Raw genomic sequence first — 14,610 nt, 5'->3', positions numbered from 1 at the left:
GATTATAGTCTGCAATTACCTTAATGCTCAGCCATTTTGGGAGGAATTCAAAAGAGGAGAACCCAGGGTTATTTCTGACACTGTTTAATTCTTCGGTTGAAAAATGAAGAGGGAACCTTGAGTGAAGCCAGGAGGGATGCTTATTGGCACATTCATATGAAGTATAAAATACCTACACACATTATGTACAACGGTATGCAAATGTGGGTGTACTGAATATCTAAGCTGATCAGGGTTGGGGTCAATTCATAAAGTAAACTAAATTCAAATTCCAAATGTTCCTCATTGAAAAGTTTTGAAGATAATTGGAATTGGAATTTCAATGTACTCCCTGAATTTACTGGAATTTAAATAGAATTGATCTATATTTCTAAAATAAATCTTAAATGAAGAACGTCTTAAACTATGTCTCATTGGCCAACAACATTGATTGAGCTTTATATCTCTGTAATCCAAGAATCAAATACAAAGAATTAGTAAAAATCGAATGAATTATGACCATCATTATTATGTATGCTCAACATAACGCATACCGTAGCGTGCCTTAAGATTGTGGGTAATTATGGGTTCCTTGTTTTCAGGTTGTTGTTTCTAATTCCTATGTATGTTTTGGTGTTGAGGTTGTTATGAATTCTACAGCTCTTAGTTGTTCTGTTGTCTGTTTCTTATTTTAACCCAGTTATCATCAGTGTTGTCTGTTAGATGGTGTCGGATCCCCTATGCTAAGTGTTGGTTGACGTTAGCATTTATTATTTTGCATTACCAAGTAGTTAATGTATCGATTAGATAAAGATACATTATTACCAGGGGTGTTTGACTATGCCATTTAGCCCCTAACCCTAAACATAATTCATGTAATACAGATATTTGTTTTGCCCATGTAAGCCTGAGTAGTTAATGGATTGTCTACTATCTGAAATCAGCATGGCACAACCTTCAAGGGGTATTTACCTTTCATCCAAGCTGAAGGAATTCCTCTCTGATACATCTGTCAGAGAACACTATATATTTTAAAGAATGTCCTGGTGGATTACTCCGTCTCCTTCCACCTTTCCTTCCGTCCTTCATTCCGTCATTCATCGTTTTTATTTTCATCATTAGGTCAGTTTTTGTGCATTTCTATATTTATAAATGTATTATTAATCATAGTTATTCAGTCTTCACGGCAACAGTACAAAGTACAAAGTGAGATAAGCCCGCAGATTGCTTACAGGAGATCAATAACGCTGCATTATTTAGAGGTCATTCATAATTGACGATGGTTTAACGGTTGCTATAAGGGAGTTGAGACGGATCACTGCAAGTGGATGGCGGAACACTATTTCTGTGATACAATAATGCTGTGCCCAGGTACTAAATGCAAATTCTCATGCACAGGGGGACCACAACACTGCTGTCACTTGGGAAATAATGACTTTGACGACCACCTAATTGGCAGCACCTGATGTGCTTATCAACAAGGCTCAGCACCTGGACAAGGTTGCTGCTGCCCCCTGGATGAATGGCGTGTGGAAGGGGTAGTGAGCTGTAGTGTGCTATTTAAACTACCTAACCTATTCCCTAACGGTTGGGAAATACATATGGTGACAGTCTCCCTGAGGGAATTCATTAACTCTTTATTGGTCCCCTTATTCTCTATATGAAGTGGTTACATTCTTATGGGAAGCTGTACATGGGTATTTGCTTCCTTTAACCCACTGAGTATCCTGTTGCAGCCTTGAAGTGATATTATGTCTACACAGAGATAATGCTAAACATTCTTATCAACATGAATAATTAGCAGAGTTCACTGCTCTTAAATGCTCAGCTATTGACTTTTCTATGACTTGAGCTAATGAGTATACGCTCAATCAACCCTAATTGAGTCATAAATACTCAAAGCTTGCACTGTAGCATAAGCCCCAGATATTCCCACTGTAATCAAAAGCATTCATTGCATTTTGAGATCAGCACTTGTGTACATTTGCCATTCACTTTTACATGGGGGAAAGTGGAGAGCATATTTCCTCACAACATATGTTACGCTTTGACTGATCCCTCTTTGATTAATGCCCTCTGAAGATTCACATGCTGCTGGTTCTCCCCTTCTGTAAACAAAGATGAAACTGCTTGTGCGGTATTGAGAGTATTTAAGCAGGCTGTGTGAGTGAAAGCTCTGAAAGCTCTATTCTTGTGAGTCGTGTGGTCAATTTGTTGTCATATGTCCCCAATGCCTCATTATTTATGGGATGGACTTGTTGTTCCCAATTAACGTAATTGGTTTTTAAAGACGATATCTATCACTGTGTACACAGGCAGCCCAATTCTGATTCTCTTTTCAGTAATTGATCTTTTGACCAATTAGATCAGCTTTTAAAAAGATTTGATGTGAAAAGATCTGATGTGATTGGTCAAAAGACCAATTAGTGGAAAAAAATATCAGAATTGGGCTGCCTGGGTAAATGCAACCTTTGAGAGTGAGGATCCCATTTAATTTATAGCCTTCTAAAATGCCACTCCAGGTCATTGACAAAGGCTGATACATTTCATTAAAAAGCTTTAACTAATTGGATCAAATCAATAAGTATTTGATTTTAATGTCTTGTTTCTGTTAGATTACAATTAAGTTGATGGGTTGGTCAGCACCTGTAAAATATATTGTACTGAAGAACGATTGGACTTATTATGGGAGTAGATGTATTTCCTTTGATCCACAACCATAGTCAAGAGAGTATGACTTTCATGGTTGCAAGTGACATTAATACTTTAGACGCCAATATAATTCTAGAATGCTGCTGTAGATTACTGAGAATTTTAAAGATAAAGCACATTTTCTCAAACATTTCAAACAAACAGACATAGCTCAAAAACAAAGATATAGCCCAAAAACAAAAATGACAATTACAAGTTAACTTAGTTTTATTGAGCACAACCTCTTCTATAATATGACACCACATAGGCCTCACGAGTGGAGCAGCGGGGTCTAAGGCACTGCATTGCATTCTGTGGCTGCGAGTCCCATAGGACAGCGCACAACTGGCCCAGCGTCATCCGGGTTAGGGGAGGGTTTGGCCGGTGGGGCTTCACTTGGCTCATCGCACTCTAGCGACTCGTTGTGGCGGGCTGTGCGCCTGCAGGCCGGGTCCCAGCCGGCTGACCCCGGTCGCAGGTTGAATGGTGTTTCCTCTGACACATTGGTGCGGGTTAATGTTTCGGAGAACACATGGGGAGTTGCAGCGTTGAGATAAAATCGAAAATTAGGGGTAAAAAAGGGGGTAAAATACAAAATATGTCAATAGGAATAACATTAATTTTGTCTTCCATTGTGTAAAGACACTGACTATCAAAAAATTATTAACACTCAACACACCAAAAAAAACTAGCGTATTTAAATTGTAGTAAATTTGACTAAATTACTCGCTCTAAATGTACCAAGTATAATATACTATACTTAGAAAATATATATACATATAACTAATGTACACATTTATCCAAAATGTGACCAGAGGACAATGTTCAGAAAGTATTTCAAAACCCACACAATGTAGGCTATTTGATTTTAAACTATTCTTACTTCTGTAACAATGTAAAAATTCCAACAACTATTCAGAGACCATTTCAAAATATAGATAACCTCTCTCAATAAGATTTAGTACCTCCTCACCTGACACAAAATGTAAAACTAGTAGCCTACTTTGACAACAATTCAGTGAATGCAACAAATGTTAGATAGAGACAGATAAAGAGAGATGATACAAAACACAACTGTTCAGAAACAATTTTAAAAAGTACACAATTTCCCTAAAAGATTTGTAGGTCAAATTCATATTTCACATGGTCACTTTAGTGTTTGCATTTAGCCTGCAATATGTCATGGAACTTCTGGAAGCACGGCCCCATCCTGGAATGTGGCACAGAACACGTAGCGCACCCAAAGAAGGTTTCTTCACATCTTCCACTCTTTGGCCTGCGTCCACCCCGGATGCGCACCACACACCCTCTCTTGTGCCCTTCAAACTTCACCTGCTTTCAAATTGTGAGTCCACACACCCTAATGCCACATTCTTGGCTTCCCTCTTCCTGTCATTGTAGCCATATCACAAAGTGAATGCAAAAGCTGCATTTTGAATGCCTTCAGGAACCAGTGCCTGCAGTTTCTGAGCGACCTTTGCAGCGTCCCCGACACAATGTACGCATTTATGATGACAATGCTGAGCATCCCCCAAAACACATACTCCCACCATTTTATGCCCGTGCGTCCAAAATTGTAATAGTTCCATAGTTGGTCAAGGTGGTCAACCCTGCCCATTTTATTGGTGTAATCCATTAAAATCTCTGGCACAGATATAACTTCCTACCACATTTGAAATACAACTCCAAAACCCCTGCCACAAGGGTGAATGGTGGGACCTAGGGCAGACAATGGAAATGTAGGCTCCCCTCTCATGTGTGCTCTCCCTCTTCCCCTACCTCTTCCTCCTCCTCTTCCCCTGGTTCTTCCTCTCCCTGCTTCTTCCTCTCCCTCCTTCCCTCCCTCTTCCTCCTCCTCTCCCTCAAGCTATTGTCCAATGGATTGATTATCATATTAGGAGCAATAAGATCTGCTCTTTTAGTCTACAAACGCTGTCAGTGGAGGTGTTAAACCTATTGAAGTCATTACCTGATGGTAAATCTACAGGTTATGGTCTTATAGACAATTTTTTGCTTCGCTATGCTGCTCCCCAGATTGCAGTTCCACTGAGATACATATTTAATTGGTCTCTGGAAAAGGGTATGTATGCAAATGTATGGAAGCATGCAAAACTGTGTCCTATTCCGAAAGACAGCAAAGAACCCATTACTCCTACCAATAGTCGACCAATTAGTCTACTCCCAACAAACACTCAGCAAGATATTGGAGGGTATTGTGAGTGGACAAATGTGGGAGTACATGGAAAAGAATGATCTGATTACAGCCAATCAGCATGCTTATCGCAAAAACCATTCCACTACCACTGCATTGGTTGACTTGACTGACCAGTGGCTCAATGCTATGGATAATGGCAAATTTGTAGGTGTACTATTTTTAGATTTCAGTGCAGCATTTGATTTAGTGGATTATGAAATAATTTTGACAAAATTAATGCATGATGGTTTTAAGGAAGTAGCATTGAATTGGGTACAGTCATATCTGTGGGGCGGCAGGGTGGCCTAGTGGTTAGAGCTTTGGACTAGTAACCGAAATGTTTCATGTTCAAATCCCCGAGCTGACAAGGTACTGTTCCTAGGCTGCCATTGAAAATAAGAATTTGTTCTTAACTGACTTGCCTAGTAAAATAAAAATAAAAAGACATATCTAACTGACAGGAAACAGTCCACCTATATCAATGGTTCATTTTCTTCCCCTAATGTGTTAAACTGTGGAATACCGCAGGGCAGCTGCCTTGGGCCACTTCTTTATTTAATATATACCAACGACCTTCCCTATGCCTTGGTTGAAACTCAATCTACTATATTTGCAGATGATACTACAATTTATGCAGCAAGACAAAAGGTTCAACAGGTAAAGCAGGCTTTACAATGAGATTTGGAGAATATCAGGAAGTGGGTTTGCCAAAACAAACTTGTTTTAAACGTCAAGAAAACCAAAGTTATGTTGGTCTGTTCAACTAGGAAAAGACCAAAACATCATGGGATACAATTAAGTATGGGAGGAGTACAAATTGAAGAAGTGGCAGAAACCAAACTATTGGGAGTGCAGCTAGACAACTGCTTATCATGGTCGTCTCAAATAACTAATCTATGTAAAAAAAATATATATATTAAAACAGCATGCATAATCAGAAGGATAGCTAAATATTTACCAGGAAAAATGATTCAGCAAATAACACAAGCATTAATTGAGAGTCAGGTGAACTACTGTTCGGTGGTCTGGGGAAATGCATCATCAAGTGAAGTTAGCAGGCTGCAGAATGCACAGAATAAAGCAGCAAGGATTGTTTTAAGGTGGAGATATGGTTCTTCTATTGCAGTCATGCGTAGTGTTCTCGGTTGGTCATCAATCTACAAGGTAATTGAAAAAAAACATGCTTATTTTATAATATACATAATTTAAAACGGCCAAGTTCTATTCACAACTGTATTCAGTTGGTAAGAGACAGACGTTCCGTAAATACTAGGAATAGATTGTCCACCATCTATGCGTTATCCAAACAGAAAAGAGAAATAGGGAAAAGAACATTTCGATTTAGAGCAATACAGAAATTGAATAAATTAACTGAGCAAACTAATGGGGATCCTGATAAACCTTTCAATATATCAATTTAAACATTATTTTAAAACAATTTAAATATAGTATATAAAAATGTTGTGGGACTATAGTAGATGAAGAATCAATATTTTTTAGATTGAGTATTTATTGGGTCATTATGCGAGTATATTATGTATGTTTGTAATAGTGTGTTATATGTGAAAGTGTGTTTGTATTATAAATTGTATTTTAATGTTTAAGGACTCTTGGAAGATTAGTCCAAATGGGGACGAAAAGAGATCCAAATAAAATCAAATCAAATCTATGTTCCTCTCCCTCCACTCTCCTCTCCCACCTCTTCACTCTCCTCTTCCTCTCTCCCTTCAATCTCCCCTCGCTCCACTTCACCCTCCACATCTCTATCCCTCCAATCATATAACTCCTCTTCCTCCCTGCCTTTTGCTGCTTAGCCCTGACTCTCCACATCACTTCCCTCGCTTTCATCAAGCTAGAGAAATAGAGTAACAGAGGGAGACCAGACAAGCAACAAATAGGATACAATTGTGGTCAAGAACATAATCTCTCTCCCTCTCACACTGTCTCTTTCCTTTCTCTCTATTTCCTTTTCTCATCCATACACATCACATAACTGCATTTGACACTAGCTAAGTAAGTGAAAGTGAAAAAATATACAAAGAAATATACAGTGCATTTGGAAAGTATTCAGACCCCTTGACTTTTTCCATATTGTTAAGTTACAGCCTTATTCTAAAATGTATTAAATAACATTTTCCCTAATCAATCTACTCACAATACCTCATAATGACAAAGTGAAAACAGGTTTTTAGATAAAAAAAAACAAACAGAAATACCTTATGTATATAAGTAGTCAGACCCATTGCTGTGAGACTCGAAATTGAGCTCAGGTCCCCAAGAACACAGTGGCCTCCATCATTCTTAAATGGATGAAGTTTGGAACCACCAAGACTCTTTCTAGAGCTGGCGCCTGGCCAAACTGAGCAATTGGGGGAGAAGGGCCTTGATCAGGGTTACTCTGTGGAGATGGTAGAACTTTCCAGAAGGAAAACCATCTCTGCAGCACTCCACCAATCAAGCCCTTATGGTAGAGTGGCCAGACAAAATCCACTCCTCAGTAAAAGGCACATGACAGCTTGCTTGGAGTTTGCCAAAAGGCTCCTAAAGAACTCTCAGACCATAAGAAACAATATTTTGTGGTCTGATGACATCAAGATTGAACTCTTTGTCCTGAATGCCAAGCGTCATGTCTGGAAGAAACCTGGCACCATCCCTACGGTGAAACATGGTGGTGGCAGCATTATGTTGTGGGGATGTTTTTCAGCGGCAGGGACTGGAAGACTAGGATCAAAGGAAAGATGAATGGAGCAAAGTACAGAGAGATCCTTGATGAAAACCTGCTCCAGAGCGCACAGGACCTCAGACTGTGCCGAAGGTTCAGCTTCAAACAGGACAACGACCCTAAGCACACAGCCTAGACAATGCAGGAGTGGCTTCGGGACAAGTCTCTGAATGTCCTTGAGTGGCCCAGCCAGAGCCTGGACTTGAACCCGATCATACATCTCTCGAGAGACCTGAAAATAGCTGTGCAGCGATGCTCCCCATCCAACCTGACAAAGCTTGAGAAGATCTGCAGAGAAGAATGGCACACCTGTACCCAAATACAGGTGTGCAAAGCTTGTTGCATCATACTCAAGAACACTTGAGGCTGTAATCGATGCCAAAGGTGCTTCAACAAAGTACTGAGTAAGCTTTTTGGTATTTGGTATTTTATCAGGATCCCCATTAGCTGTTGCAAAAGCAGCAGCTACCCTTCCTGGGGTCCACACAAAACATGACATAGTAGAGAACATTAATAGACAAGAACAGCCCAAGAACAGAACAACATAAAAACAAAAAAGGCACTCGTAGCCTACATATCAATGCATAGACGCAAACTATCTAGGTCAAATACGGGAGATGCGTTGTGCCGTGAGGTGTTGCCTTATCTGTTTTTTGAAACCAGCTTTGTTGTTTATTTTTAGCAATATGAGATTGAATGGAGTTCCATGCAATAATGGCTCTATATAATACTGTGTGCTTTCTTGAATTTGTTCTGGATTTGGAGACTGTGAAAAGACCCCTGGTGGCATGTCTGGTGGGCTATGTGTGTGTGTCAGAGCTGTGTGTAAAATGACTATGCAAACAATTTGGGATTTTCAGCACATTAATGTTTCTTATAAAAAGAAGAAGCGATGCAGTCAGTCTCTCCTCTACTCTTAGCCAACAGAGACTGGCATGCATAGTACTTACACTGTATATCAGCCCACTGATTACAATGAAGAGTAAGACGTGCCACTCTTTTCTGGGCCAGCTGCAGCTTTAACTAGGTCTTTCCTTGCAGCACTGGACCACACGATTGGACAATAATCAAGATTAGACAAAACTAGAGCCTGCAGAACTTAGCTTTTTTGATACCAAACTCCAAAAAGTATCTTTACAACCACTGAATCTATATGTTTTGACCATGACAGTTTACAATCTAAGGTAATGCAAAGTAATTTAGTCTCCTCAACTTGTTCAACAGCCACACCATTCATTACCAGATTACCAAATATAGATTAATTCTAGAATTTAGGGAATGATTTGTACCAAATACAATGCTCTTCATTTTAGAGATGTTCAGGACCAGTTTATTACTGGCCACCCATTCCAAAACAGACTACAACTCTTTGTTAAGGGTTTCAGTGAGTTTATTAGCTGTGGTTGCTGATGTGTATATGGTTGAATCATCAGCATACATGGACACGCATGCCTTGTTTAAAAATATTGAAAAGAGAAGAGGGCCTAGAAAGTTGCCCTGCGGTACACCACACTTTGCGTGTTTGACATTAGAGAAGCTTCCATTAAAGAGAACCCTTTGAGTTATATTAGATAGATAGTGCTGAATCCACAATATGCCAGAGGTTGAAAAGCCAGAACACATATGTTTTTTCAACAAAAGGTTATGGTAAATAATATCAAAGGCTGCACTGAAATCAGTACAGCTCCCACAATCTTCAATTTCTTTCAACCAATCATCAGTCATTTGTGTCAGTGCAGTACATGTTGAGTGCCCTTCTCTCTAAGCATGCTGAAAGTCTTTTGTTAATTTGCTTCCAGAGAAATAGCATTGTATTTGGTCAAACACAATATTTTCCAATAGTTTGCTAAGAACTGGCAATAAGCTTATAGGTCTGCTGTTAAAACCAGTAAAGTCCGCTTTATCACTCTTGGGTAGTGGAATTACTTTGGCTTCCCTCCAGGCCTGAGGACAAAGACTTTCCTCTAGACTCAGATTATATATATGACAGATAGATGGAAAGTTACTGAGGATGGTAGCTGACTATAGCCACTCCCAAGTTGTCAATGCCAGGAGGTTTGTCATTATTGATCAATAACAATCATTTTTCCACCTCTCCCACACTAACTTTACAGAATGCTTTTCTTACATTATTTTTTTTATGCATGAATACGATGACTCACTGTTCGTTGTTGGCATTTCCTGCCTAAGTTTTCCCACCTTGCCAATTAATTCATCATTAAAATAATTGGCAACATCAAATGGTTTTGTGATGAATAAGCCATCTGATTCGATGAAAGGTTGAGTTGAATTTGTCTTTCTGCCCATAATTTCATTTAAAGTACTCCAAAGTTTTTATCCATCATTCTTTATATCATTGATCTTGGCTTCATATTATATTTTCTTCTTCTTTTTGTTGAGTTTAGTCACATAAGTCAGCCAGTCAGATGTGCAGCCAGATTTATTAGCCATTCCATTTGCCCCATCTCTTTCAACCGTAAGAGCCGAAAGAGTTCTAACAGTCAGTTTCTTAACAGGTGCATGTTTATCAATAATTGGAAGAAGCAATTTCATAAACTCATCAAGTGCAGCGTCTGGATGCTCCTCATTAATCACATCAGACCAACAAATATTTTTAACATCATCCACATAAGAGTCACTAAATATTTTGTATCACTTTTACACAATTTTAGGCCCAGCTGTACGAACTTTGGCTTTCCTTGATATAGCCACTATATTGTTATCACTGCATCCAGTGGGTACGGATACAGCTTCAGAACTAAGTTTTACAGTATTAGTAAAAATGTGATCGATACCTCTGGGTAGTCTTGTTCCTGTAGTGTTTGTAAACACCCTGGTAGGTCGATTAATAACCTGAACCAGATTACAGGCACTTGTTAGAGTAAGAAGCTTCCTCTTGAGCGGACAGCTTGATGAAAACCAGTCAATATTCAGTGCCCCAAGAAAGTAGATCTCTCTGTTGTCATGAACGTCGTCAGGGAAATGACCGGACCAAGGTGCAGCGTAGTGAGCGTACATTTCTTTTAATTATGAATGTCGCCAACAAAAACAAGAAACAACAAATAAACGTGAAGCTTACTAGGGCTACACAGGCCACTAACAAAGCCTAAGTATGATTACCAATCAGAGACAACGATAGACAGCTGTCCCTGATTGAGAACCATACCCAGCCAAAACATAGAAACAAAAAACATAGAATGCCCATCCCACATCACACCGTGTCCTAACCAAATAGGGAAATAAAACGTCTCTCTAAGGTCAGGGCATGACATCTGTTTACATCACATACATTATCAAGCATTTCACACGTACTGTATAGATACTGACTGGTGGACGATAGCAACACCCCAAGTGTCAATTGACAGCATACAGCATACACTGTTTCTGGTTTCTGGTTGATGACAACAGCCACATGAATATGACAACAGGTTGTTTGCAAGTTAATCTTGCGATATTGACACTGATATTATTGTTAGAAAAACAAGGCAGTTCATGACCGCTATAGTAATTTAAAGAAAGGCAGTCGGCGGCCGCTATGGGTTCTAAAGTGTTAATGATAACAATCAATGTAGGGTTTATTTCCCTTAAATGTATCTTAAAGTATTTTCCAATTTAAAAAAAAAAGTTTATCTATTGATGTTTTTTCAGCGGTTTCCTGTGGGAATCCAGGTACGCCTGCCTACGGGAAGATTGTCTTCAGTGATGGAATACTGTTTTCAAGCTCCGTGGCATATGCTTGTTGGGAAGGATATAAGACTTCAGGCCTCACCACTCGCCACTGCACCACCAATGGCACCTGGACTGGCTCGGCACCAGACTGCACAGGTATGGTGCTCAGTGGCGATTTTAGCATGTAAATCTTGGTGGGGCAAACAAAAAAATATATAGTTTTATGAAGGCCAGCAAAGCCTACACATCACAACACTAAACAATACATTCAATGCACTGTAACGGTGATAAACGGTGCCCACAAACTGTTAGGACAGCAGAGTCCAAACAGCAGTCCCAACACCTTACGACTGCTACACCTGGCTATCAGCAGAGCCTTGTCTGGCAGCGAAACAATACATTCTGCCTCATTTACTACCATTTAAAAAATATATAACTTATATGGGTGACTGGCCCATGGCGTTACTCTATTTTTCGTGATATGGGTGACTCTGCCTCATTTACCACCCTTTAAAAAAATATATAGCTGATATGGGTGACTTGCTTAAACATATGTGGTTTCTACTGACAATTGAGATGTACAAACTATGGCATAAGGGAACAACAAGCGGATAAGAGGCAATCCGTAATTTCGATTAAGACATTATTGAGCAAGCTAGGATGGCCGTAGTCAATATAACTATGTGTTCAGCACTTTTGAAATGTACAGCGACAGAATTCAGAACATGGGCCATTCTTACATTATTCTCCCTGTACAACAAGTCAGAAATTAGGCTATATAAAGATGGCATAAAAGCAGACAATGAAAGCCTGTTGGGATGACCGTTCAACATTTTTTCCCGTATTTTCCCATTCTGACAGTTTTTTCCGAGTTCCCAGTTGTCTTGAAGCCTGAGATTTTCCAATTCCAAGTTTTTAATTGTTTTGAACGTGTCAGAAATGCTGGATTGACAACATGGCCAAAGTATTCAAACTTTTCTGGGCCATGGCGTTACCCTCTTGTTTGTGATATCCAATTGGTAGTTATGATCTTGTCTCATCGCTGCAACTCTCCTACGGACTCAGCGAAGGTCGAGAGCAGAGCCGCACTGCTTCTTGACACACTGCTCACTTAACCCAGAAGCCAGCTGCACCAATGTGTCAGAGGAAACACTGTCGACCTGACGACTCAAGTCAGCTTGCTAGAGCACGTTGAGACAAGGACATCCTGGCCGGCCAAAACCTCCCCTAACCCGGATGACACTGAGCCAATTGTGCGCCGCCTCATGGGCCTCCCGGTCACAGCCGGCTGTGACACAGCCTGGGATCGAACCCGGGGCTGCAGTGGTGCCTTAGCACTCATTGCTGAATTTGCGATTTCCAATATGTTGTGCAATGTTTATGGCCAATGAGCACTGATACATTTTTATCTATAATTTCTCTTCATGTGAAAAGGATTGAAAAGGATTTGCCAGTAGGTTGCATACTTGATGCATTATGATGACCGCTTGTCTAGCTTGCTAGCTAAGATTATGAAAGAATTGACATGATCAGTCCAATCAAAGCTACGGTAGGTATAACGTGATTTGATGTCCATTTTATCTTTGGCCAGTGACCTCGAGCCTTCTTGGATGGGCACTTGAGTTTTTGAGCTCTACCTGTAGATTTCTCTGTAACTTAGTCTCTCAATCAGTGACAGAACACTGAGCCAATCATAGTGCAACTAGAGAATATTACCAACCCGTACGCTCCGGCTCTGCCTCACTTGCCCAGAATGACGCGTCGCCACTGACTGTACTATAGGAGCACTACAGTGGACTCGTCTAACACACATCTTGTGTTCATTCAATCTAGACAATTAGACGTGGCCACAATGCACCTAATCCTACATGCCACACTATGCTTTTGATTATGCTTGGACAGTACTGTCTATGACTATTTGACCAATTCAACAGTGATCAGCTGTGGAGATCCAGGTCCTGTTGCCAATGGGATTTACATAGGGAATGAGTTCACCTTCAACAAGACTGTTCAGTATCACTGTAACCCAGGCCACGTCATGGACACTGTCGGTACGTCTGTGCTCCTCTGCACCAAGGACGGGTCTTGGAACCAAACCAAGTCTAACTGTAAAGGTAATTCAACTTTGGTTATGACTCAATAATTCTTGTCGTTTGCTTACAAAGAAACAAACATTTCAACTTTCATTTCTTTACTTAGGGCTGGGATGAGAAGGCGCAACCAGCGAAATATAGTACAGATATCACAACAACACCCCAGAATTTCAAGCACTCAGAGATCAAAAGATTTCAAAAGTTTTTTGATCCTGTTTGGAGTAGTTTCTCTACCTTTTTGGCACAGCAAGCAAAATTATTGACTTGCACAGACTGAAGGGATGTTATCCATGAAATGTGTAAGCTCTGTGCTATCAGATGTCAGACTTCAAACGTGTGGAGAAAACAATGTATCCAGTTAGTGGTGCAATGCAGGCAAGCATAGAGCAGGGAAGTCTCCTCCTGAGCAGATTGACAGGCAGAGAATGAATGTGTGCACTTCACATATTATTCCCCAGAGTAGTACTTTAGCAAAGCAATTGCAATCCTGTGGGTGAATACTGTTTAATATGCCAGAAGTTCCTGTTTTAGAATTGTAATATTTTATCGTCTCAGCGGGAGTGTTAAGAAATTACAGTTCATACAATACCCTGCATATAATCAAAAACAGATACACTTCCCATAACGGATATGTATTGTGATTAAAGGGACGGCTACCTCCCAATGAATTACATTACTTGCCATTAATAGGCAAGTGAAAACACTTTCTCCCTGTTGGAGAACGGATATGATAATCAAATAGGATATGAACCATTGTAAATCCTCCATTCCCTTCTCGTACATCAATAGATATGTTTAGAAAATTGAGGTGTTTTGAGTTAACATACAGTACTTACTCACTCAAAATATTGATATTGTTTTGCCCCCACATCAGTGATCATGTGTGGCCATCCTCCGGCTGTTCGCAATGGGAAGGTTGAGGGATCAGACTTGCAGTGGGGCTCCAGTGTCACCTATAGCTGCTTCGATGGGTACCAGCTATCCAGCCCTGGAATCGTCTCATGTGAGGGGAACGGCACATGGAGAGGGGAGATCCCTCATTGTCTTCGTAAGTTGAAATTCAAGTTATTTTAAGACTGAACCTGAGCACTTGATCTAATCTTTAGTGCAATGGCAGTGTGCTCAAAGTTTAGCTATTTGCCATTTGCTGTTTTTTTGTAATAAATGTAATTCTATAGTAGATACATCAAACTAATGAAAGCAGTGTCTTTCAAATGAAATGTGCAGTACCTGGCCTACGTATCCTTCCTATAGCCCTGTTA

At 40.0% G+C, this 14,610-nt stretch overlaps 1 protein-coding gene across 1 annotated transcript in view; it reads left to right on the top strand.

The window, feature by feature from the left end:
- The window catches only part of LOC118398274 (CUB and sushi domain-containing protein 1-like), a 490,495-nt gene that overhangs the window by 460,202 nt on the left and 15,683 nt on the right, over positions 1 to 14,610 (top strand). The window contains 3 exon segments of the mRNA XM_035793460.2: positions 11,235 to 11,411; positions 13,190 to 13,369; positions 14,223 to 14,396. Coding sequence (XP_035649353.1) covers positions 11,235 to 11,411; positions 13,190 to 13,369; positions 14,223 to 14,396 — 531 coding nt within the window.

The sequence above is a fragment of the Oncorhynchus keta genome, chromosome 2 (genome assembly GCF_023373465.1).
Source record: "Oncorhynchus keta strain PuntledgeMale-10-30-2019 chromosome 2, Oket_V2, whole genome shotgun sequence".
Taxonomy (NCBI): domain Eukaryota; kingdom Metazoa; phylum Chordata; class Actinopteri; order Salmoniformes; family Salmonidae; genus Oncorhynchus; species Oncorhynchus keta.
Note: the sequence above shows the minus strand (reverse complement) of the source record. Positions and strands in the feature narration are given on the sequence as shown.